This window comes from Neoarius graeffei, chromosome 3 (genome assembly GCF_027579695.1).
Source record: "Neoarius graeffei isolate fNeoGra1 chromosome 3, fNeoGra1.pri, whole genome shotgun sequence".
NCBI lineage: Eukaryota > Metazoa > Chordata > Actinopteri > Siluriformes > Ariidae > Neoarius > Neoarius graeffei.
Genome location: NC_083571.1, coordinates 103,385,944 through 103,411,292, shown reverse-complemented (window position 1 = coordinate 103,411,292; position 25,349 = coordinate 103,385,944). Strand labels below are relative to the sequence as shown.

Genomic DNA, 25,349 nt, shown 5'->3' with positions numbered 1-25,349 from the left:
TCTAGATTGACCGTAGGTGTGAATGTGAGTGTGAATGTTTGTCTGTGTCTATGTGTCAGCCCTGTGATGACCTGGCGACTTGTCCAGGGTGTACCCCGCCTTTCGCCCGTAGTCAGCTGGGATAGGCTCCAGCTTGCCTGCGACCCTGTAGAAGGATAAAGCGGCTAGAGATAATGAGATGAGATGAGATGAAATATTGCACACATGTCGGTGGGGGAATTGCACATGGTGTTGTGAAAAAACATGATTGTACATGACCAAATGTATAAATGACTTAAATTCATGGAATAACTAAAATGACAGATTATAACAGAAGCGACCAGTCATACATCCATTGATCCATTTCATATATTTATTTACACTACACCAATACTCATGAGGTACTGTAGGTGGGAGGAGGAGTGGGGTATACAGAATAAAGTCTCTATATGCAAGAACAAAAACAGGAAGCCATGAACACAGTTTGGTAAAGCACAGGGATTTAAAAAAATAAATAAAAAAATAAATAGGCATTTTGAACAGCCATTTACACTGAAAACGTGCATACACATGCACAAATGTCCGGGGTGTGTGTGTGAGGGCCAGGAAGTTTGCCGCCCACCTCTCGAGGGCTTGGGAAATCAGGCAGTCCAGCATTTTGTGGCTTTGACCTCAGCCTGCACACATACAGGAGAGGGCCTGCCATGTGGGTGTGTGGGAACGACTCAACAACCTCACCCGAAACTCTGTCGTCATCCATATAAGACGAAACCAAAATGCTCATGTACCACAAATAGTATAACGTTTTTAAGCTTGTATAGTTTTTCTGTTCATGACAGACCTGTCTATTCAAAGAAAAAAGAAAGACAGAGGAAAAAAAAAAACCCCAACCCTCAATGTTCGAATTTTTTCGAGGCTACTTTATGTCCGCACTAGAGGATAATCATCCGAGTTTGAGGCGGATTTTTGACCCTCCAAATGATCGCAAAAAGTTTCCCCGAGTTTAGACTGGTCTTGAAATTCCTTCCCAGACTATCCTGTAGTGTAGGGCGTGTTAAATCCAACCTTAACCCCTCTAATCTACTCATAGTCCAGTCGTACAGTAGCTGCCCCAATTTAAAGAAATCATAAATATTAAACATGTTCAGTATTTTCTACTAAATATCCTGCAGTGTGTGTGGAACCTGTATGTCTTGACATCATGTATGAAAGACCTAAAACCAATGACAGTCAAGCTGATCCGTCATCCACTATGTTTGTTTTGATCTGAAGTCACTTTTGCTGTGAGAGCCAAAAAAAAAAAAAAGGCAAATGCCGGTCCAATCTTGTCGTATCCCCCAGGCACCCCCAAGTCTTTCAAAACATACATTTCCTAACACTTTGTGGCAGATTACTCAAGTAATGTAGGAAAATGGATCAGAATGAATGAATGCATCTTAATTACGGCATAAGCTACTTTATTTCCACATTTCCTCCAATTGTTCTTTTTTTTTAAAATCATGTTTTTGTCCAAAAACATTATACGTAAGCATTTCATTTCCAAAAACTACAAAGTAAGCACTACATAAAATCTACAATGACATGTTATATCTCATGTAGTGAGCATACAGAACGCGACCATTTGCTAACATTTGCTCCTTTGGTAGCTGTATAACATTATAGACGACTTTAAATTTAAACACACTCAAATAACAAACTTTAAAATAATTATTCTCGGACAGCCCTAGTGCACACAAACTACACTAATGCTGATAATAAACAAAACTAGAAAAGCACTCGGAGAGCGCAGACCTCCGCCAAGAATCCTTAAAAAAAAAATCCGGGATCCAGAAGGTGATCCGGATCACCGTCAAAATTTAATGGATTGTTACTTGTGCCCAGTCACACCTCTGGAAAAACTTTCAGAGCAATCCGTTCGTAACTTTTTCCATAATGTTGCTAACAGACAAACCAACAAACAAACCAACGCTACCGAAAACATAAACTCCTTGGCGGAGGTAACAATAATGCCATGATAATAAAGCATACAATAATGATCATTATTATACATACAGGATACTTTTTCAATGGAATAAAAACATGTGTTCTATTCCCTTCTAGTGGCTTTCATTGATTTGGTTTGACAGCATGCAATATTGTTAGCATATCGCTTATCCTACCTGTTTTATGTCACTCTACCCAATGGAGAATGAGTGTTGAATATGGTTTACGATATTGCATGGCTGTCATGACAACATGATGTCACACAAAAGGCTACCAAAACTTCATTAGATATTCTTCATGTATATTTACAAGAGAAAAACATACCAACGGACATTGAAAAACTGGAAAAGAGACACTTCAGAGTCATAAAACTTTTGTGCTGGCGAGAGACTAACCTTGTGTTTGAAAGCATTCACTACTCACTATACAGTGAGTTCGCCATTTTGTAGTGCTGTCTGAACGTATAGCGAGAATTATTACACTTATATATATATATATAAAAAAGATATTACTATATATTATAGGTATATTGTAAGATATTCTTCATGCATATTTACAAGAGAAAAACATACCAATGGACATTGAAAAACTGGAAAAGAGACACTTCAGTGATGTAAAACTTTCGTGCTAGCGAGAGACTAACCCTGTGTCTGAAATCACTCACTACTCACTATATAGTGGACTATATAGTGAGTTCGTTATTTTCTAGTGCTGTCTGAACATATAGTGAGAATTATTACACCCTATATAGTGGACTCATAGTATCCCATCGTAGTATGCATCATGAAAAGTAGTGTACAACCGATGGTCACTAACTAAGCAATATATACACCATCATGCATTGCTTTTGCACTGAAGAAAAAAAAAAGAAAGCATGTTGGGGTGAATGGACGGAGGAAGAAACACATTATAAACGGACATTCAAGCACAATTAAAAATAGTAGGAGAATAGAAACTAAGCTAAAATCGACTAAGATAAAATACAAGAATAAAAGTTACAGTGCAGAGCGAGGAATTAATCACAAACCTCAAATTTGATTTAATAAAAGGCAGCGGCAAAGAAGAAAGTATTCAGCCTTGATTTCAAAGAACTGAAAGATGCAGCAGACACAAAGTACTTTGTATTGATTAATGTGGGAAATACGCTCTGTATAATATGGATTTATCACAAAAATACCTGCATGTGTTTATTATTTTGAAAACCCACCAGCCGACTGATCTGACACGTTTTAATTGTGCGACAGTAACGATGTAAATAACGGCGCGGCGGAGTACTGTCCGAAAGTGTTTTTTCATTTTATCGATGAGCTCACTACATAGTCCTCTATATCGTAATTCCCTAGATAGTGAGTAGGGTGTAGTGAATGAGTGAGTGATTTCAGACACAGGGTGTGACAATTTGCAAACAAACATGGCCGCCAGGTTTGCGTCATTAAATACGGAAGGTTTTGAGAGAATTTTGAAAGAGAAAGACTAGCTGAATGGAATATATCTGATATACCACGAAAAAAAAAATCCAGCTAATATTATTTAATTACTACTCCTGAGTTCTATTTAGAAGATGATTCCTGGGGTAGATCTGAAATGAAGTCTGTTCCCCATTTTTAAAGCCAGCACAAGGGAAGAAAGTTTCTTACACACACACACGTTAATACGAGCCTGCACAGGATGCAGTCAGTCAGAAGGGGATGTTGGTGAGATTAAATTCCCATCTATTTTCACCCACCATTCATAGCCGTGATGAAAAATTGTCCAGTCTGGAGAAAGGGAGAGCGAGCGAGTGAGGAATGTGAGGTGTCAGGAGTTCAGCGACTGACAGAGTGCAAGTAAGAGAGCCAGAGTTAATTAGTCAATCAAGATAACGAGCCCAGAGACAAGCCATTTAGAAAGGGCAGTCTGCAATTAACCTCCACTCTCATAGCTTTCCCACACTACTACTCAGGACTTGTCCACACTAATACAGATATATTTTAAAAGCAAAAATGCTTTTTTTTTGTGTGTGTGTGTGTGTTTTTCCCTCATTCCCATTGAAAATTATTCTTAAAAACGAGAGAACCCCCCCCACCACCACCATTCTCCAACTGGATCTGTAGTTGGAATAAACTGGAGATTTTTGGATAATGCTGACGTCTGGTTACCCGTGATAGGACCCTGCTTGTGACGTGATCCTGACTCCAACACGTCCCAGTGTGTCGAGGATGTGTTAACTTGAATGTTGACGTTGCTGTCTGGTGCCATCTATTTTGGTCACTGTTTCACAACTGATAATAACATACAGAATAAATACTTTGGAATCACTGCTGGCTACCTTACAGTTAGCTGCTATCCTTAAATGCCTTTTCGTTCACTGGCATGCGGCACGTCAAACCGCATGGCATAAATGACAAACCATTTGGCTCAGGTAGCATGTGCATGCTTAAAGGCATTTTTCCTTTCCTTACATTTCAGTGTGGATGGAAAATTTCAGGGGAAACTATAAAGCCACAGAGTGGAAGGAAAACTTTTCAAACGTATCCATATTAGCATGAACGAGACGCTAGTTTCATGGCCAGCGAATTACGCTCGTATCTTTCATTCATGGACATTTTGTTCACGGTTTTTGCTTTGAAAAACATCCAAACAAAAGAAAAAAAAATTTATATTATATATAAAATAATAATAATAATAACAATAATCACCTGATTTCTGGGCCACATTTTTCCATGGCTCTATTCCTTCTAGCTATAGTTCCTATGAACTCTTTCACTCTTCCACAAAACACACTCTCTCCTTTTCCCTCTCTCCCCTCCGTGGGGCCCAGGGTGGTTCCGCTCAGTCAAAGTCCTTCAGGAAATACCAGAGAGAAGGCCAGGGGAGAACTTACACCCTCTTTCCCTCTCTCCATTTATTTCCCTGCCTCAGCCTCCCTTTGCTGCATAGCTCTCCCTTAGTCCCCTTCACTATTCATCTGTCATCGTTTCTCTCCCTCGCTCTCAAACTCGTCTCTATCCCTCCAGGTTCACAACCGCTCTGTAAGCCGGGGCATGTCCAAGACGAACAGTCTCGTCTCTAAGGCGGGAGTGACACGGGCAGACGTTTAAAAGAAAGCGAGGGGAAAATGAGACGTAGAGAAACACAGTAGCAACTGTACGAACACTGGATCTGCCGGTGAACGGCAGACTTACAGCCCTGAAGTATGCTCAATAAAAGTCGAGTTGATATATACAGTCACCTAGAGGAAAGGCTGGGCATCGGAGAGCAACTTTACTACAGATTCGAGCTCGGCTTGGCACTCGACCAAACGCTTTACGACATCATTCGCACTCGGATTTAACGGCTCTGACCTATTACACCGCATATCATCATAAATCTGTCACGTGCAGCCAGTCCCCGAGTCTCCCAGAGTAACGAAACTACACACACACACGTATATATACACACACACGAGCTCAGAATCACAAACTGCACATAGCCTTGTAGTCTACAGACATTCAGCTTCAGTTTCCACAGTCACACACAGCCAGCCAGATATGAGAAGCATAAATAACCATAAAGTCTGAAAGTGGAGCGACATCAATATCCATACAGTCTACAGTAACTACAAAACCCAGACAATATCAGGCTACACCACGGTTTTCAAAATGCCGTGCATTACACTCCAACACTGAGCTTATATCATCGGTAATAAGGACGTCAAAAACAATACCTCGTGTTATATCGAATAGTTCGTATTTAAAAGAAAAATACGAGACGCGTGACTGAGTGTTTTATAGGCTGGTAGAATGAAAAGGGTAAGAACTGTACAAAGTCTTAGTCTTTCGATGACGCCATTATTCTCTGTGCTCCATATTCTTTAACTCGACAACCTCTCGTTCTCTCCCTCCTCTGGATTTATAGCGACAAAGTATCTTAAATAAAATTTCAGCTGAAATTCTGTGAAACTGCCGTAATTCATGTCCATCTGTGCCTCTCTGAGGTTCTGCCTGGAAACATGTTTACTATAATAATGTCACTGATCTAATCCCTCTGTAATGCCAACATGCTATAACCCTAATCCCTAATAATCCGCATAATTCCACAATTTAATGGAAACAGCAGCTCGGTACAAACTGTGATAAATACTTTCACAAAAGACACAGACATGGACATGAGAAGACACGGACACACGCGCACAATTTTCACATGAAAAAAAATACAAAGAACTTTTTTTTTTAAAGTCAAAGTAATACTAGAGGGTAACGATACCTTAAAAGATAATACATTGCTGTAATATTTCAAGATATTTGTCTGTGTCAAACTTAGATTTTTTTTTTCTTATGTGTATAGGTTTTACCCCACTAAGAAAAAAAAATGGAAAGAAATGGACGAGGCCTTCCTTGAAACTGTCTGGAAAATGAAAAAAAAAATCCTTTTGGCTGCCTGAAATCCACCTTCACCAAAGTGCTCATAAAACCGCTTTAAATCAGTGTCTGAATGAATAAAATGGAAGTATAAATCCAAACCGGCTAAATGGAACTGCTGAATGTTTGAATGCACACCATGCAGTTCACAGAAAGGTCTTCAGCTGCTTTCAGCTCCACCCTAAAGGAGCCGTTACAGGAAACGTTTACCAACACCACCAGACCCGCTGTAAGGAACACTGCCCAGGTTCATCTCTTTAAGGGCTCAGACGCACTAAGCCTGTCCTGCACTGTGGTCACTAGTCGGCGTCCATCAGCGCCGAGTGAACATGTCAAAATGCTGGGTGAAAGGCTTAAAATGATCATGTTAGCTTTTCAACATTTATTTATTTTTCACTTAACTGCTGGAACTAGGTTTGTATTTGCAGCTAAATGGCTGACTCACGGCAGAACGTTTTAAATAGTTTCACAGTGATGTGAAGTTCCGACATCACAAACACTCGTTTAAAACTTTACTTAACAGGACATACTGCTAGAGATACTGATCAGTGCTTGGTGGCACACTATTATACCAACACAAGGTTCTAACTAGACCAAAATGTCAGCGTAGTGGCACCGGTCATAACAGCCGGGGGTTCAGGGGCCACCTTAGGCCTCCTGTGTTGTACATGCTCGGAGATGCATTCTAGTGCACTTCCTGGCACTTACAGGCCTCCCTGAAAGTCAGTCTTTCTTGGTAATGAGATTTTTTGTTTTGTTTTTTTTGCCAGAAGTTGCTGATTGTTTTTGATTGAAAACTGATTATAATTAATATTCAACTATATTAGTGACATACAGTGGAGCTTGAAAGTTTGTGAACCCTTTAGAATTTTCTCCATTTCTGCATAAATATGACCTAAAACAGATTTTCACACAAGTCCTAAAAGTAGATAAAGAGAACCCAGTTAAACAAATGAGACAAAAATATTATACTTGGTCATTTATTTATTGAGGAAAATGATCCAATATTACATATCTGTGAGTGGTGTAAAAGTATGTGAACCTCTAGGATTAGCAGTTACCGTAATTTGAAGGTGAAATTAGAGTCAGGTGTTTTCCAATCAATGGGATGACAATCAGGTGTGAATGGGCGCCCTGTTTTATTTAAAGAACAGGGATCTATCAAAGTCTGATCTTCACAACACGTTTGTGGAAGTGTATCATGGCATGAACAAAGGAGATTTCTGAGGACCTCAGAAAAAGCGTTGTTGATGCTCATCAGGCTGGAAAAGGTTACAAAACCATCTCTAAAGAGTTTGGACTCCACCAATCCACAGTCAGACAGATTGTGTACAAATGGAGGAAGTGCAAGACCATTGTTACCCTCCCCAGGAGTGGTCGACCAACAAAGATCACTCCAAGAGCAAGGCGTGTAATAGCCGGCGAGGTCACAAAGGACCCCAGGGGAACTTCTAAGCAACTGAAGGCCTCTCTCACATTGGCTAATGTTAATGTTCATGAGTCCACCATCAGGAGAACACTGAACAACAATGGTGTGCATGGCAGGGTTGCAAGGAGAAAGCCACTGCTCTCCAAAAAGAACATTGCTGCTCATCTGCAGTTTGCAAAAACAAGCCAGAAGGCTATTGGAAAAATGTTTTGTGGACGGATGAGACCAAAATAGAACTTTTTGGTTTAAACGAGAAGCGTCATGTTTGGAGAAAGGAAATCACTGCATTCCAGCATAAGAACCTTATCCCATCTGTGAAACATGGTGGTGGTAGTATCATGGTTTGGGCCTGTTTTGCTGCATCTGGGCCAGGACGGCTTGCCATCATTGATGGAACAATGAATTCTGAATTATACCAGCGAATTCTAATGGAAAATGTCAGGACATCTGTCCATGAACTGAATCTCAAGAGAAGGTGGGTCATGCAGCAAGACAATGACCCTAATCACACAAGTCGTTCTACCAAAGAATGGTTAAAGAAGAATAAAGTTAATGTTTTGGAATGGCCAAGTCAAAGTCCTGACCTCAATCCAATCGAAATGTTGTGGAAGGACCTGAAGCGAGCAGTTCATGTGAGGAAACCCACCAACATCCCAGAGTTGAAGCTGTTCTGTACGGAGGAATGGGCTAAAATTCCTCCAAGCCGGTGTGCAGGACTGATCAACAGTTACCGCAAACGTTTAGTTGCAGTTATTGCTGCACAAGGGGGTCACACCAGATACTGAAAGCAAAGGTTCACATACTTTTGCCACTCACAGATATGTAATATTGGATTATTTTCCTCAATAAATAAATGACCAAGTATAATATTTTTGTCTCATTTGTTTAACTGGGTTCTCTTTATCTATTTTTAGGACTTGTGTGAAAATCTGATAACGTTTTAGGTCACATTTATGCAGAAATATAGAAAATTCTAAAGGGTTCACAAACTTTCAAGCACCACTGTATTTATGGAATAAGAATAAAACAACCAGGTGATGTTCACCAAGTGTGAGCTTTATTTTCAGCTACAGCCATTCAATTACAATACAATGTACAAAAAAAAAATGGCCGGGGACCGTCGTGTATTACGTGCATGGTGCGTAAGCACCTCTTAACACGGATGGCACTTTACCGCAAACACAGTGTAAGGAAGGAGGCAAACTGGACTCGCATGATCAGTGAATCTCCACACGGAACTACCCGAGCAGCTATGCACTGGGCGCTTACGTGGACGGGGAGTGGATTATGTCCAAATGTAGAGCATTTGCATGGCGGTGCGGCGTTGCCGCAGCGTTGGGATAACAGGAGAAAATTAAACAACAGACTACATTTTCTTTTTTTTTAAAGATTTTTTTTGGGCTTTTTTCACCTTTATTGGATAGGACAGTGTAGAGACAGGAAATGAGCGGGAGAGAGAGACGGGGAGGGATCAGGAAATGACCTCGGGTCGGAATCGAACCCGGGTCCCCAGATTTATGGTATGGCGCCTTATCCACCTGAGCCACGACGCCTCCGACACAGACTACATTTTCAAGATTGAAAAGTTTTGTGTAGCAGCAACTTTTACAGGTGTGTCAGCAATATTGTGGGCGTAGCGGTAAGGAAACATTGCGTATCGGCCTGATATGATGAAAAGGCCTAGTTGGAACCCTGCTAACACACTGTTATGTTCCTTAACACAGCATTTACGACAAGTTTTTTTTTTCCTGTTATATTTGGTCATCTATTTTTATGCCTCTGCCACTAAGTGGTGCGTCCGTCTGTTTGTCCGAGATTCGCTTTGTATCTCAAGAGGGAGTGGTTGAACGTTTGTAAGATTTCTGTTGTCGAAATTATTGCAGATTAGATTAAATACCTGATTAGATTTTGAAACTGGAAGCCAAATTGGGGCAAATGTCTGAAATAGTGTTTGTTCAATAGCTTCCTTCCTGTTTGAAGTACATTTTAAGGGAATTTCAGGCAGACAAATGAGCAGGGCTTTCCCTAAAGCACGGATACGCGGCACTCCGCCATGCTGCGTGACGTCAGTACTGAGTGGTCATTTGCACAAAAAAAAAAAATTGAACAATGCAGAGTACTTTCCGCACCTAAACATATCCTATTTCCCTCTGAAAATGAGTAATAACTATAGAAATAGGAAGATCTCATCTCATCTCATTATCTCTAGCCGCTTTATCCTGTTCTACAGGGTCGCAGGCAAGCTGGAGCCTATCCCAGCTGACTACGGGCGAAAGGCGGGGTACACCCTGGACAAGTCGCCAGGTCATCACAGGGCTGACACATAGACACAGACAACCATTCACACCTACGGTCAATTTAGAGTCACCAGTTAACCTAACCTGCATGTCTTTGGACTGTGGGGGAAACCGGAGCACCCGGAGGAAACCCACGCGGACACGGGGAGAACATGCAAACTCCGCACAGAAAGGCCCTCGCCGGCCACGGGGCTCGAACCCGGACCTTCTTGCTGTGAGGTGACAGCGCTAACCACTACACCACCGTGCCGCCCCCTGGTACTCAACCCAGAAGTGAAAATAAAGGGTTTCGCTGCATGTCACTTGCAGCCATACATAAAACCACATTCTCGATGCTGGTCACTAGATGGCGCTGTTGTGTGATTTGACCTCGATTCTGTTCCTGGCATCCTGGAATCGGAAAATGAAGAGGCGTGCTACGAAGTGTTTTCATTTCAAATCTAATTTTGCCCTTAAAATAAAACAAATTTAATAATATTGAATTGTGCCTAAATCAGCCCTTGGTGCCACCAGAATGCACCACTGAAGTCTCTAATTTCAAAATTGTCCAGGGGAGCATGACCTCAGACCCTCCTAGCGGCCTTCAGAGTCCTCCGGGATCCACATCAGTAGCACCGCTCTGATATATCTTTTTTTTCTGGGAAAAGCCCTGAATAAGTCACGATGAAACTAGTTTTCTTGGCAACGGCGGCATCCCTGTTGATGCCATTGGCTTTGCGTTCTACCTGTTTATATCACGAATACAGGTTACTGCCCCCTTCTGGTAGGGTAAGTTATTTACTGTGAGCTGTATTGTTGGTTTCAGTCACGTGACTTTTCTTAGCGACTTCACTTCTGGTAAAACAGCTGGTGGTCAAGCAAACGAAAACGTCTGCCGTAGTGCAAACAACTAGCAATAAGTTATCAGAGTACGCTCGTAATCTAGAAGCCACTGCTCTCTTTAGATAGATTCAGAAGATTGCTATGTGCAATGGAATCGACCCCTACAGTCTGGGAAAGAAGGATTTGTCATACGATCTCGAAAACTACCCTTCAGTCGAGTTCCCCGACATCTCGAACTATCTGGTGTTGCAGACGTCCTTCTACACCGCAAAACAGATGAAAGCGTGGAAGAGTACGGAGGCTTACAACTTTTCTGTATGTGGCTGGGTAAAGGACCTCGGTATCGAGTCGCTGCTGAATTAATCCTGGATTGTTTTTGCCTATGTACGTATGTTTTTAAGCTTTTCGTTCATGTCTTTACAACGAAGCGCTGCAAGTTGAAGTGTAAACAAACAACAGTTGGCTTGATTCTCACTTGTGTTCGCTCTTATCTCTCAGCTAAATCATTCCCAAAGATCATCAGAAACCCCTTTAAAGACCTGGATCTTAGTTAAACAAGACGGAGAAGTGATCACGGTGCATTGTAACTCTATGGCTGGGGAAGAATTTTGTCGTGACCTTCGTGCATACGGACTTTGTGAGGAGTAAACAAAGAAACAGCTGGGGACTTTAGCGCTTCGTGACTAAAAAAAGTAACGTAAAATAACGACACGTAGCAAGAAAAGCACTTGGAAAACACTAAGGACATAGCTGAGAGGGAAATACAAACCTTTCACCAAGTGATCACTGCAAACTCGAGCAGGCTTCGACTCGGCTGCCTTCGATTTCAGTGAGAGGTTCAAAAGCCACCTTTCTCGACGTCTTTTTGTGAAATTCTGTGTTCGTTCACCCTTTTTTATTCGTTCACGGGGAACCCTGAAGAAACTTTCATCAGTTTCACGGTTTGATCGATTCGAACAACCTTCCTCAAGCGTAAGGCATTTTTCATGCTCTTCGTACAAACGCTTTGTCAACTGAGCTTTGGTAGACCACCAGCTAAAGTTTTGAATAATTAATGAGGCGGATGTGATGTCACGTGAAACCCAAGAACATAGATATTTCACAGAAGAATAACTGTAATGTCAACACTCAATAATGATATAAATAACTCGTTTAAAATATATTGTGCATCACAGCAAGCGTTTATATCCAGAACACACAACATTTCTGCAGCTCTGTGCTTTGGCTCGGTTTGTGCCTCGCAGCTCAGTTCAACAGCCCGCAGCTTCCAAAATGCTTCAAAACAAAAATGTTGGAATCACTTCCTGCAGTGGGATCAATTCAGGGTTAAATCACATTCTTACTGGAATCAAACCGTGCTCGAGTTATTTCAGTCTGCATCGGAGTAGAACTGCTCCTGTACGTTCTCACAAACTGCACCAAAAGGGGACGCGGACCAGGGTTCGAATGAAATGGACTAAACCCTGTATATATGAGAGAGTGGCTGAATGGGCATGCTCTTACCTGTTGTATATGTCAAAAATATTCAGAAAATCGATAATATTCCAATATGTATTCGAAGGTGGGTCTGTCCGGACTGTCACATGCACACTGCGTGCACACAAAGTCAAAACCTGTATCTGCTTTTCTTACCGGAAGGATAAAATATTCTCGGAGGAATTTGGGTGCGAATTCATTGCTGTGTCCTTACAGAACCAGTCAGAAGTTTAGAGACACCTTCTAATTCAAATGTTTTTTCTTTATTTTTATTAATTAAAAGACACTTCATGTTTTAAAGTAATTATAGATGTTGTTTCTTTTTACTTAGTTGTTCGGTTCTTGACATAATATGGATTACTACAGTTGTGGAATCGGGCTGTTTACTGTATTTTATTATTAACTGTTTGATCTCAAACGCATTAAGAAGGCAAGAAATTGCACTAATTAACTTTTGACGAGGCACCTGTTAATTGAAAAGCGTTCCAGGTGACTACCACATGAAGCTGGTTAAGATAACGCCAATAGTGTGTAAAGTGTCAAGGTAAACACTGGCTACTTTGAAGAATCTAAAATATGCCTCTTTTCCACCAAATCAGTTCCAGGGCTGGTTCGGGGCCAGTGCTGGTGCTGGTTCACAACTCGTTCAACTCGCAAGCCAGCTGAGAACCAGTTTGCTTTTCCATAGCTCGCGGTGCTAAGGGAAGACACGTCATTACGTCGCTGTATACGTCAGTTACGTCGCCGTATACGTCATTACGTCGCTACGTTTGCATAAACCTTGGCGCGAATATCGAAGCAAAAACAACACGGAAGAAGCAGCAGCAGCAACAACAACAATAATAATGGATGACTTCGCGTTTGTACAGCTGCTGCTTCTTGTCGCTTAAAAATGGCGATCTTTCGCGGTCTTGTTATTGTTGTTGGTCTTAACAACTCCGCCCCCCCCCGCTGACGTAAGCGGTTCTTTCCTCTGGCCCAGCAGAGAGTTGGTGCTAGCCTGGAACCGGTTTTTCTGGCCCCAGAGCCAGTTCTTTGTCAGTGGAAACAGAAAACCCGGTTCCAAACTAAGCACTGGCCCCGAACTAGCCCTGGAACTGCTTTGGTGGAAAAGGGGCAATAGAGCGGCGGCTACAATTAATTATTGACACCTTAACGATCTTTTGGTCGTTGCAAAAGTAGAAAAGACTTTCAATATGTAAATTGCACATGAATAATTACTCAAACTTCCACTGGAAAAAAAACAAAAAACGAGTTGATTCCCGATTACTTAGCATATCAGATCACGTGACACCGTTCCACAATTATCGACACCTTTGTCCACAGTTATCGACACCGTTCCAAAATTATCGACATCCAGATGATTATTTATTTAAAAAAAAAAATCAATATAGTTTTTATTTAAAATTTGTTTTCCACAGACTTATCTTTAGTACAAAATATATTTTATATAAATATCTGGATGTCGGTGTTTACGTAAATGAGGAAGTAATTCTAATGTTTGTAAACAAATGAACTGATAACGTTTAACCTGCGTCAGAAAATCTTTTTGTTCCACTTTCTACCCACTTTCAAAGTATTTTCGTAGATCACATTTTGTTAATCATTCGTTGTTGTTTGTTGTAGTTTACCAATAAATAACAACAGGCGATTGGCATTGTAACCACATGAAAATCCAGGTCAAAGGTCGCGTGTCATTCCTCGAACCAAAATATAAAATGTCTACTGATATTGTAATACGTGGTAGATATTTACAACAAACTGCAAAAAAAAAATCTGAATGGAATAGAAAAATGTGAACATTTCAAACGTAGGGGCGGCATGATGGTGTAGTGGTTAGCGCTGTCACCTCACAGCAAGAAGGTCCGGGTTCGAGCCCCGTGGCCGGCGAGGGCCTTTCTGTGCGGAGTTTGCATGTTCTCCCCGTGTCCGCGTGGGTTTCCTCCGGGTGCTCCGGTTTCCCCCACAGTCCAAAGACATGCAGGTTAGGTTAACTGGTGACTCTAAATTGAGCGTAGGTGTGAATGTGAGTGTGAATGGTTGTCTGTGTCTATGTGTCAGCCCTGTGATGACCTGGCGACTTGTCCAGGGTGTACCCCGCCTTTCGCCCGTAGTCAGCTGGGATAGGCTCCAGCTTGCCTGCGACCCTGTAGAACAGGATAAAGCGGCTACAGATAATGAGATGAGATTTCAAACGTAATTTAAAAAAAAAAATTTGCTAGGAATTTAATTCTGGTCTAATTCTATTTATTACAATCGGATTCCAAATACTCTATAAACATTCCATTCTGTTATGAATCAGAAAAAAATTATTATAAAATCACAGCACTTTTATTTATTTAAAAAAAAAAAGTACTTCATCTACTTCAACAATGTTACACAAAGCTCGACCCAGAACAGTTGTAAATGTCACTTAAGTCCACAGGGTGTCGATAATGGTGGACACTGGTGAAAGTGATCACTATTATCGACACCTTACGTGACTTCTCAAACACGCGTTTAGATACAAAATGGCAAAAAGAAAGATTAAGAAACAAAGTAGTTTCGACAAGGAGATCATGAAATATCAGTGAAGTTGATCAGTAAAAACATGTCCGTGATCTTCCCATCATGCTTACCTGCGATGATAATGTCTGGGTTTTCCTCAACTTGCTGACTGAGCTAAAAAAAATTCCATCTCAGGTAACGAGCTGCGTCATCAGACGACAAGATCAAAGGGCGAGGCGGGTCTTCAGGTTGATTAATTAACCAATAATAACTGTTAACTGTAAACTCACCTTTGTAAAATTGTTTTTTTTATTGGTAAATCTGAAAAGGTGTCGATAATTGGAGCCGCTGCTCTATGAAACTTTTTTTTTTTAAAACCACATAATTCCATGCATATATGTTCCATACGTTTCATAGCTTTGACGTCTTCAGTATGTAGAATGTAGGAACAATACAGAAAATAGTCAAAATACAGAAAAACCTATTAATGTTTTAGGAGTGTCCAAATTTTTGATTGATACTGTACATCCTGATTTAATCTTTCATGAAAAACAACTTCAGTCGTCCTTCGATTAACACATGCAGACACGGTCCACGTGTACAAGCCATTCAGGTCCACCATCAGCATCATTCAGACAGATTTACTTGTGGCCTTTAGGCTTGAAAACAACTTCCCATAATCAATCAACAGAATGTCATTTTTCTTTGAATTATCGAATTCAACTGAAAAATCCAATTAGTCCAGTTTTCTAATTTCTAACATAAATTAGAAAACTGGACTAATCGGATTTTATTCTATCCATATTCCCTGGATATGAGCAATTGTGCACTCTGATTGGCTACTCTACTACTAGGATATCAGCTCATATACTGTGAATAGAGAAAACAAAATGGTGGAGCGTGTTGCTGAACCAACTGATGGCGAACCCCCCCCCCAAAAAAACCTCTACTCGAAAACAATCCCCCCCCCCAAAAAAAAACAACAAAATATGGAGTAAAATATGGTAAGAACATTTCTTTCTTTATTTTTCAAGAATTATTATCATCACATTTTTCACAAATTGCTCCTGTCATTTCGCTGGTTTATTTCCATTCTAAGCGGAAATTATTTTGTCGGACGTTTTGTATAGTTTTTATTTATCGAATTTGTAAAACATAAAAATATAAATGCTCCGTTTCTCAAAATCCAGTGACTGTGGATAGAATAAAACAGTTACTCCACTCAATCTCGTCATACACCACCATATTTCACAGATGGGCTAAGGTTCTTATGCTGGAATGCAGTGTTTCCCTTTCTCCAAACATAACGCTTCTCATTTAAACCAAAAAGTTCTATTTTGGTCTCATCCGTCCACAAAAAATTCCAATAGCCTTCTGGCTTGTCCACATGATCTTTAGCAAACTGCAGACGAGCAGCAATGTTCTTTGTGGAGAGCAGTGGCTTTCTCCTTGCAACCCTGCCATGCACACCATTGTTGTTCAGTGTTCTCCTGATGGTGGACTCATGAACATTAACATTAGCCAATGTGAGAGAGGCCTTCAGTTGCTTAGAAGTTACCCTGGGGTCCTTTGTGACCTCGCCGACTATTACACGCCTTGCTCTTGGAGTGATCTTTGTTGGTTGCCCACTCCTGAGGAGGGTAACAACGGTCTTGAATTTCCTCCATTTGTACACAATCTGTCTGACTGTGGATTGGTGGAGTCCAAACGCTTTAGAGATGGTTCTGTAACCTTTTCCAGCCTGATGAGCATCAACAACGCTTTTTCTGAGGTCCTCAGAAATCTCCTTTGTTCGTGCCATGATACACTTCCACAAACATGTGTTGTGAAGATCAGACTTTGATAGATCCCTGTTCTTTAAATAAAACAGGGTGCCCGCCCACTCACACCTGATTGTCATCCCATTGACTGAAAACACCTGACTCTAATTTCACCTTCCAATTAACTGCTAATCCTAGAGGTTCACATACTTTTGCCAATCACAGATATGTAATATTGGATCATTTTCCTCAATAAATAAATGACCAAGTATAATATTTTTGTCTCATTTGTTTAACTGGGTTCTCTTTATCTACTTTTAGGACTTGTGTGAAAATCTGATGATGTTTTAGGTCATATTTATGCAGAAATATATAAAATTCTAAAGGGTTCACAAACTTTCAAGCACCACTGTATGTATAGCGGCTATCGGCTCATGGACGACTCGATTTCGTGGAATAATTGTTAAATATAAACCTGCACTCATGGCTAAATATTACAGCATCGGAAACAGAATAAACACTCAACATGCAAAACAATAACAAATAGCAGAACCGAATGAAGAGATTCAGAAGAATAATGTAAGCGAATATGTAAAAAAAGGACAATCCTTTTCAAAGAGACACGATGCTCAGAAATGCGTAAAAACAAATAAAAATACATGCTGATACACTGCAAAGCGAGAGATAATAAAATCACATAATAAATAAAAAAAAGAGATTGAAAGTATAGAGTACAATTATGCCGCTTTTCCACTACCAACGTGGCTGAGTTGGGCTGAGCCGTGCGGTGCTGAGTTGGGCTGAGTCGAGCTGAGTGGGGCTGTTGGAGTTGCATTTCGACTACAACCGCGCTGAACCGTGCTGGCTGGAAGTGGGTGGACACATTGGGTGGAGTTAGCAAAAGTGGGTGGACGTCACGTGATGTCGTTAGGTGGCGCAAACAGTGACATCAGTGAGCTTTTAAGCGGTAGTCTCACGACCCGGATAGTAAACAATAAACATGGAGTCGTTAGTGTTGCTGGTCTTGGTGCTGTGGCTTGTTGTCACCGACAACGCCAACAGATACTGGCAAGAGCGTATAGATGAGGCGAGGCGCATAAGGCTTCATAATTCTCGTAATTCGTAATTCTTCTTCTTCCGGGTTTACAGATCCCAGCATGCTCGCGGGGTGTGTGTGGGCATGTGAGGACACTCCTCCTCACCAATCAGTGCACAGGGGAGTGTCTCCTCACGCCCCTAGCCCCACTCGGCTCGGTTTGGCTCGCTTCAGCCCCACTCCAAAACCGTGCGAGTTTTGGGTGCTGAGTTGGGCTGAAGCGAGCCGAGTCGTACTGTTCTGAGGTAGTCGAAATGCGAGCCGTGTCGGGCTGAAGTGAGCTGAAAAAGGGTAGTGGAAAAGGGCCGTTAGATGGACAGGATAAAGTAGTTAATGAAGATGAGTGAATGAATGTTAATTAGACAGGCGTGCATGCTGACAGGAGAGTTCGTTGCTACTCCGGGTTTGGCGACGAAGAAACCACAACACATGTAAGAAACAAATACTGTGACCGCACGAATACATCAGCAGAAGTCATAAAACCTCTACAGGGGAACATTTACAGTACTCTGTGACGCTGGTCTCAGCTAAACGAGTCCTGATCAGAGAGGAAAAGAGGAAAAAGCCGATCGTAGTGTCGATGCAGTAAGGGCCCTGATCAGAAACATCAATAAAACACCAAAAATGGAAAAATAAGCGAGTATTTCTCTCAGTGTTTCCTCCAAATCCACAGCCTTAAAACATGTGTCTTGGGTAGAACCGCTGCATGTTTCATGTAGCGGTTGGAACTTTCTAAATTGACAGGCAAGCTGCTGTGTGTGTGTGTGTTTTCCATCTGTCAGTAGACATTTAGTAGGTCTGTTTTGTTTTGAGTTAGTGCCTTTTTGAATTCCTGGTTGAGTGATCACTCTTTCTTCCCATCTTGTACACACACACACACACACACACACACACACACACACACACACACACACACACACACACACACCGATCTACGAAGGCACCATTACGCCTTCTTATGCACAACAGGCAATGATCAGTATTAATTTATAAAGTACACTAACAAAAAGAAAACAATTTAATCACTGGCATGATGAAATGGTATGATGATGAGGAAATGGTCCCCCGCCTGCACACACACACACACACACACACACACACACACACACACACACACACACACACACACACGAGTTCACTTCATATTCAAGTATCAGTGACTCACCACTTCAGTGGGACGGTAGTACTTGGGGTGCACTTTGACATGGACGACTCCGGTCTCCTGACACTTGCCTACCTCGTTCTCGTTCTTCCCCTCCCACCTGCGTGACATGAAAATTGTTACACACAATAATTAAGAGATAAATAGATAGACAGACAGACTGTTCACAAATCAGTTTGAAATTAAGTTCAATAAAGCTCATCACCAGAGGTGGACAGTAACAAAGTGCATTTACTTGAGACAAGGTTGAAACGTTGAGTTAGATTTTTGTGACATCGGTGTGAAAAAAATATTGTTGAATAAATAAAGGCCCTATATGCAATGTTTTGTGTTTTCCTTATAGAAAAAATGCTGTAGTTTCAGAATAGAACACCTAAAAAGCTGTATGATCAGCCCTTACTTGACTTTTTGCATGACTTTTACTAAAAAGTCGGCGAAAATGACCTATTTTTGGTGACAAAATATTTTGAACATCCACATTAATCCTGTTGCAGTTTGCAAAATAGTGATAAACTTGCTATCTATTAACCTTAGGATAAGAGTTTATGTTGTGTTCTTTTAAATAAGTATCAGTTTCAGTGGCTGCAGCAAGTAATGATGTCATACCAGCCAGTTTCATCAACGAACGTCATGTGACAAAATTTTTAGGAATTTTGAGCTTCTGGGTAAGTTTTTGGCTTTTCATTCTTCCTGTTGAGTTTATATAATGATAGACCTGCATGTATTATACATCAATCTCTTTGTAATTTTGTTGGGAATAAGACAGTACCCAAAACATAAGTTAATTCTAACACCAGATAAGTAAAATTAGTACTTTTACGAACCCTACCCCTATCAATTTTCAGTTCGTGAAAAAAATACACACTGTTGTAAAAAAAAAAACTTGCATTCATTCAATTTTGAATGTAGAGTTACCAAAATTTAATCAATTATACCCATTTATATGGACTACAACCAGTTTACATTATTTTGGTCTAAAATCTTTTCTGAAATGAGATCAAGGTTTTTTTACGACAAAATTTCACATCCGTTTTTACCAATTTTTCAAGTATTGTCATGACCATTGAATGATGAAGTCAATCGACCCAATCGACTATTAAAGATTTTGCATAAATGATGTCATTTTCAGATTCCTGAGAAAATTTGACCCTATACTGATATATTTTCAGTCCATATATCACAAATTGATTTTTTACCCTAAATGTCACTAAAATCTAACTCAGTCCTCGAACCTTGTCTTGAGTACTGTACTTAAGTACACTTTTTGAGTATCTGTACTTTTTTTTTTAATTGAGTATTTTTTTTTTAAACTTATGACTAACTTCACTACATTTGAAAGACAAATATCGTACTTTTCACTCCACTACATTTCTGTCAAGGTCCTCGTTGCTCGTTACTATGAAGCAGCTTTGAAAGTGGACGTTTTTTTATTTTATTTTCTAAAACGTGATTGTTCTTTCGCAGGTGACACTGAGAGCCGATCAGTAATCACTAGGGTCACGTCACGTCCATAGACTGGATAAAATCAAGTTCAGTGATTTCTCAGCAGCGTTATTTGAACACGATCAGTTGATGGCAGAATGGAAGGAGCCGGTTCTTCTGGAGAACGCACGCACTCATGGCCCATGAACTCATGTTTCAGTTTTCTGAAAGGATTAAAGATTCGTTTTGTTCTAAATGTTTGCTTTGTTTGCCGAAAACGAACCACATCACGGCCTACAAAAACTCGCCGTCCAACCTGCTGAAGCATATTGAGGTATATAAACGTTTTATTCCAAGAGAAAGCTTGCAACGAAGTTGTCTGTGCTTTTAAAGATAGCGATAACGTTGCAAACGTAGCTATGCAGTCTGGTTAGTCAAATTACTTTCTATGGATTTGCCCGCCAAGTTGCCGTAGCCTTGTCCACAGCTAACGTTTACACATAGCTAGTTAACCTGGGACACTGTTAGTTAGCATGTAAAAACAGAGTTACGCTAACATGAATAACGTTAACTTCTCTGAAATCCTTTCAGAAATATGTTTTATCATAATCTTGCCAAAGAAACAGAATGTAGAAACCTTTCTTTTCTAGTAGCGTTAGCTACCCAATATAATTTTGAGTTTGAAAAGCGTTTGCTAGCATGTCAGGTGGAGTTTCACTGACTAGCTAGCTTAACGTTAAACCACCATGACGGCACAGCATGCGTTCATTTTGTGAATTCACATTTCTGTCTTTGGTAACGGCGTTAGGTTTTGTAAGCGTTGTGGCAATAATACAATGATGCGTTGACAGAAAATGTACTTTTAATACTTAAGTATTTTTAAAAGCAAGTACTTCAGTGCTTTAACTTAAGCAAAAATTTGACCGGACAACTTTCACTTGTATCGGAGTCACATATGACCAGCGGGATCTGTACTTTGATTTCAGTAATGAAGTTGGGTATTTTGTCCACCTTTGCTTATCACAACTATAACACCAGATTTAACAGCGATATCTGAAAAACAGCAGCCAATAGAGAAACTGGGTTTCTACAAATTTTGCTGAAGACGATTGGAACAAGTTCGATCAGTCCTCGAGGGAAGTGACATCATTAAGAAGGTTTTAAAAAGGCCTCTGCAAAGTAGTTTTCTAGTATGTTTTGCCAAAATAGTCTCTCTCTTTAAAAAAAAATCAAACAAAAAACACCTTACTTTATCTCATATATATTATTTTTAGTGGAGTGATTTTCATTAACCGTTGAAATCTAAGTTAATCCTTTTTAGCTTTACTTCAGTTGTAGAAATTTTTCTTCAGTGCTCTCTAATCTGCTGACTTGATCGGTCGGACCGGTGTTCTTTACTTTTATTCGTAGTTGCACTTTAGTTCATGTGTTCATGTAAACCAATCTACTAACTTATGTGTTTTTCATATTTTATTTATATTGTATCTTTTCCCTTCTGAATTCGGAGTCTTGCGACCTCAATGCCCGCAAGGGCGCGATTCCTGGAATCACTGGTGGAAGGGTGAACACAGGCTGAAAGCCAGGCGGTCCAAATGCTCTGGCGAGTCCTGTGGCCAACGCAGACACGTACCCCCATCATCCTGGGAACCATCGTAGGCGGTGCAGCCCCCTGTCGGCCCTGGTCATCCTACTTCCTTGCTTGCCACCTGGATCCCTGGTGGTGCGGACAAGGACTGCGCACCCTCATCACCACCACCAAAAACAAATCCTTTGCGCAGGCTAGGTCCTAAGTAAATTGTCTCATCTCATCATCTCTAGCCGCTTTATCCTTCTACAGGGTCGCAGGCAAGCTGGAGCCTATCCCAGCTGACTACGGGCGAAAGGCGGGGTACACCCTGGACAAGTCGCCAGGTCATCACAGGGCCGACACATAGACACAGACAACCATTCACACTCACATTCACACCTACGGTCAATTTAGAGCCACCAGTTAACCTAACCTGTATGTCTTTGGACTGTGGGGGAAACCGGAGCACCCGGAGGAAACCCACACGGACACGGGGAGAACATGCAAACTCCACACAGAAAGGCCCTCGCCGGTCGCTGGGCTCGAACCCGGACCTTCTTGCTGTGAGGCGACAGCGCTAACCACTACACCACCGTGCCGCCAGAGTTCTGATTTGTCGAGAGTAAATAATAATAAGTTCAATTTATATAGCGCCTTTCTCAAAACCCAAGGTCGCTTTACAATTATATGGGGGGGGGAGTCCACCAAATAGAGGTCAGGATGTCATTCCAATGGTGTAGCAGCCACAGTCCCACCAAAAGGTGCATGAAAACAAGTCCCACAACGCCAGCACAGCCGCCGCACCGCCGCCGAGCAACATCACTCGGAACACCCCGCCATGGATCCACAAAGCAAGCACAGACGCACCGCCACGCAGAGCGCCGGTATGTCCCAAACCGCCTGCACAGCCGCCGCGACGCCACCGAGCAACATCACTCGGAACATCACGCCAAGCACTAAAGCACCGCTGCACAGAGCGCTGGACAACCACGATGTTAAAATGAGCAATGAGCTCACAGCAGTCCATAGCGAGGAGCACAGGCATCACCCACGGCGAACCAAGGCCTGGAGGGAACCAACGCCCAAAACTGGGTCCGGAGCTACACCACAACCGGCGGACAAAACACTCAAACATAAACAAACATCAAACACAAATAATAATAATAATAATAATTTAAAAAAAGATAAAATAAAAAACTCCGGTGAGAAGCGGCAGCCAGAATGCGCATGACGTACTCTCAACCGGAAATGGAAAGGTTTAATGCTTTTAGACGCACACCTCTGTGCTTCTTTTTAAGCAGAGGAGTTCTGTGTGAGGTTTTGGAACAGAGATGAGGTGTCGGAACGCAGTTCACTGCTTATTGTTTTCTGTCCAACTTGTTCCTGCTGTTTTCACGTTGTCCTGCAACTCTTTTCAAGCGACTGCCGGCTTCTTTCCACTTGCATTATTACTGAAACAATTATACTGAGAGGGATACTTCATCATCATCATCATTTCAGGTTTTCTTGGCCAACTGTCAAGCATGTATGCCCTCAATTCCAGAGTGCACTCATGAATTGCTTAAGCTGGTCGACGTATGTTAGAAATTGACCCCCCCCGTGAGGCCTGGTTGTGCTTTGGTTCCCACAGTACCAATGGATTTGCTGGGAGGTCCTCATATCGCATGCAATGGCCAACCAGTTTCAGCCTACAGGATCTTATTTTTGCTGAGAGCACGGGTAGGTTTCTATATACAGTGGTGCTTGAAAGTTTGTGATTCCTTTAGAATTTTGTATAATTCTGCATAAATATGACCTAAAACATCATCAGATTTTCACCCAAGTCCTAAAAGTAGATAAAGAGAACCCAGTTAAACAAATGAGACAAAAATATTATACTCGGTCATTTATTTATTGAGGAAAATGATCCAATATTACATATCTGTGAGTGGCAAAAGTATGTGAACCTCTAGGATTAGCAGTTAATTTGAAGGTGAAATTAGAGTCAGGTGTTTTCAATCAATGGGATGACAATCAGGTGTGAGTGGGCACCCTGTTTTATTTAAAGAACAGGGATCTATCAAAGTCTGATCTTCACAACACATTTTTGTGGAAGTGTATCATGGCACGAACAAAGGAGATTTCTGAGGACCTCAGAAAAAGCATTGTTGATGCTCATCAGGCTGGAAAAGGTTACAAAACCATCTCTAAAGAGTTTGGACTCCACCAATCCACAGTCAGACAGATTGTGTACAAATGGAGGAAATTCAAGACCATTGTTACCCTCCCCAGGAGTGGTTGACCAACAAAGATCACTCCAAGAGCAAGGTGTGTAATAGTTGGTGAGGTCACAAAGGACCCTAGGATAACTTCTAAGCAACTGAAGGCCTCTCTCACATTGGCTAATGTTAATGTTCATGAGTCCACCATCAGGAGAACACGGAACAACAATGGTGTGCATGGCAGGGTTGCAAGGAGAAAGTCACTGCTCTCCAAAAAGAACATTGCTGCTCGTCTGCAGTTTGCTAAAGATCATGTGGAGAAGCCAGAAGGCTATTGGAAAAATGTTTTGTGGATGGATGAGACCAAAATAGAGCTTTTTGGTTTAAATGAGAAGCGTTATGTTTGGAGAAAGGAAAACACTGCATTCCAGCATAAGAACCTTATCCTATCTGTGAAACATGGTGGTGGGAGTGTCATGGTTTGGGCCTGTTTTGCTGCATCTGGGCCAGGACGTCTTGCCATCATTGATGGAGCAATGAATTCTGAATTATACCAGCGAATTCTAAAGGAAAATGTCAGGACATCTGTCCATGAACTGAATCTCAAGAGAAGGTGGGTCATGCAGCAAGACAACAACCCTAAGCACACAAGTCGTTCTACCAAACAATGGTTAAAGAGGGATAAAGTTAATGTTTTGGAATGGCCAAGTCAAAGTCCTGACCTTAATCCAATGGAAATGTTGTGGAAGGACCTGAAGCGAGCAGTTCATGTGAGGAAACCCACCAACATCCCAGAGTTGAAGCTGTTCTGTACGGAGGAATGGGCTAAAATTCCTCCAAGCCGGTGTGCAGGACTGATCAACAGTTACCGGAAACGTTTAGTTGCAGTTATTGCTGCACAAGGGGGTCACACCAGATACTGAAAGCAAAGGTTCACATACTTTTGCCATTCACAGATATGTAATATTGGTTCATTTTCCTCAATAAATAAATGGCCAAGTATAATATTTTGGTCTCATTTGTTTAACTGGGCTCTCTTTATCTACTTTTAGGACTTGTGTGAAAATCTGATGATGTTTTAGGTCATATTTATGCAGAAATATAGAAAATTCTAACGGGTTCACAAACTTTCAAGCACCACTGTAGGTCCATGTTTCTGATGGAGTCCCTCCATGTTACATTCAACACCATTCGCGGCATTCTGGTATAGCATCCATCCAGTCTGGCTTCCTGTTCTTTGGTTAGGGTCCATGCTTCACACCCATACAGTAAGATGTCAGGTCAGAGTC

At 41.3% G+C, this 25,349-nt stretch overlaps 1 protein-coding gene across 3 annotated transcripts in view; it reads right to left on the bottom strand.

The window, feature by feature from the left end:
- The window catches only part of gmds (GDP-mannose 4,6-dehydratase), a 318,752-nt gene that overhangs the window by 9,791 nt on the left and 283,612 nt on the right, over positions 1–25,349 (bottom strand). For all 3 annotated transcript variants that reach the window (XM_060917807.1, XM_060917808.1, XM_060917810.1), the window contains one exon: positions 18,874–18,970. In XM_060917807.1, coding sequence (XP_060773790.1) covers positions 18,874–18,970 — 97 coding nt within the window. The remainder of the gene's footprint in view (positions 1–18,873; positions 18,971–25,349) is intronic.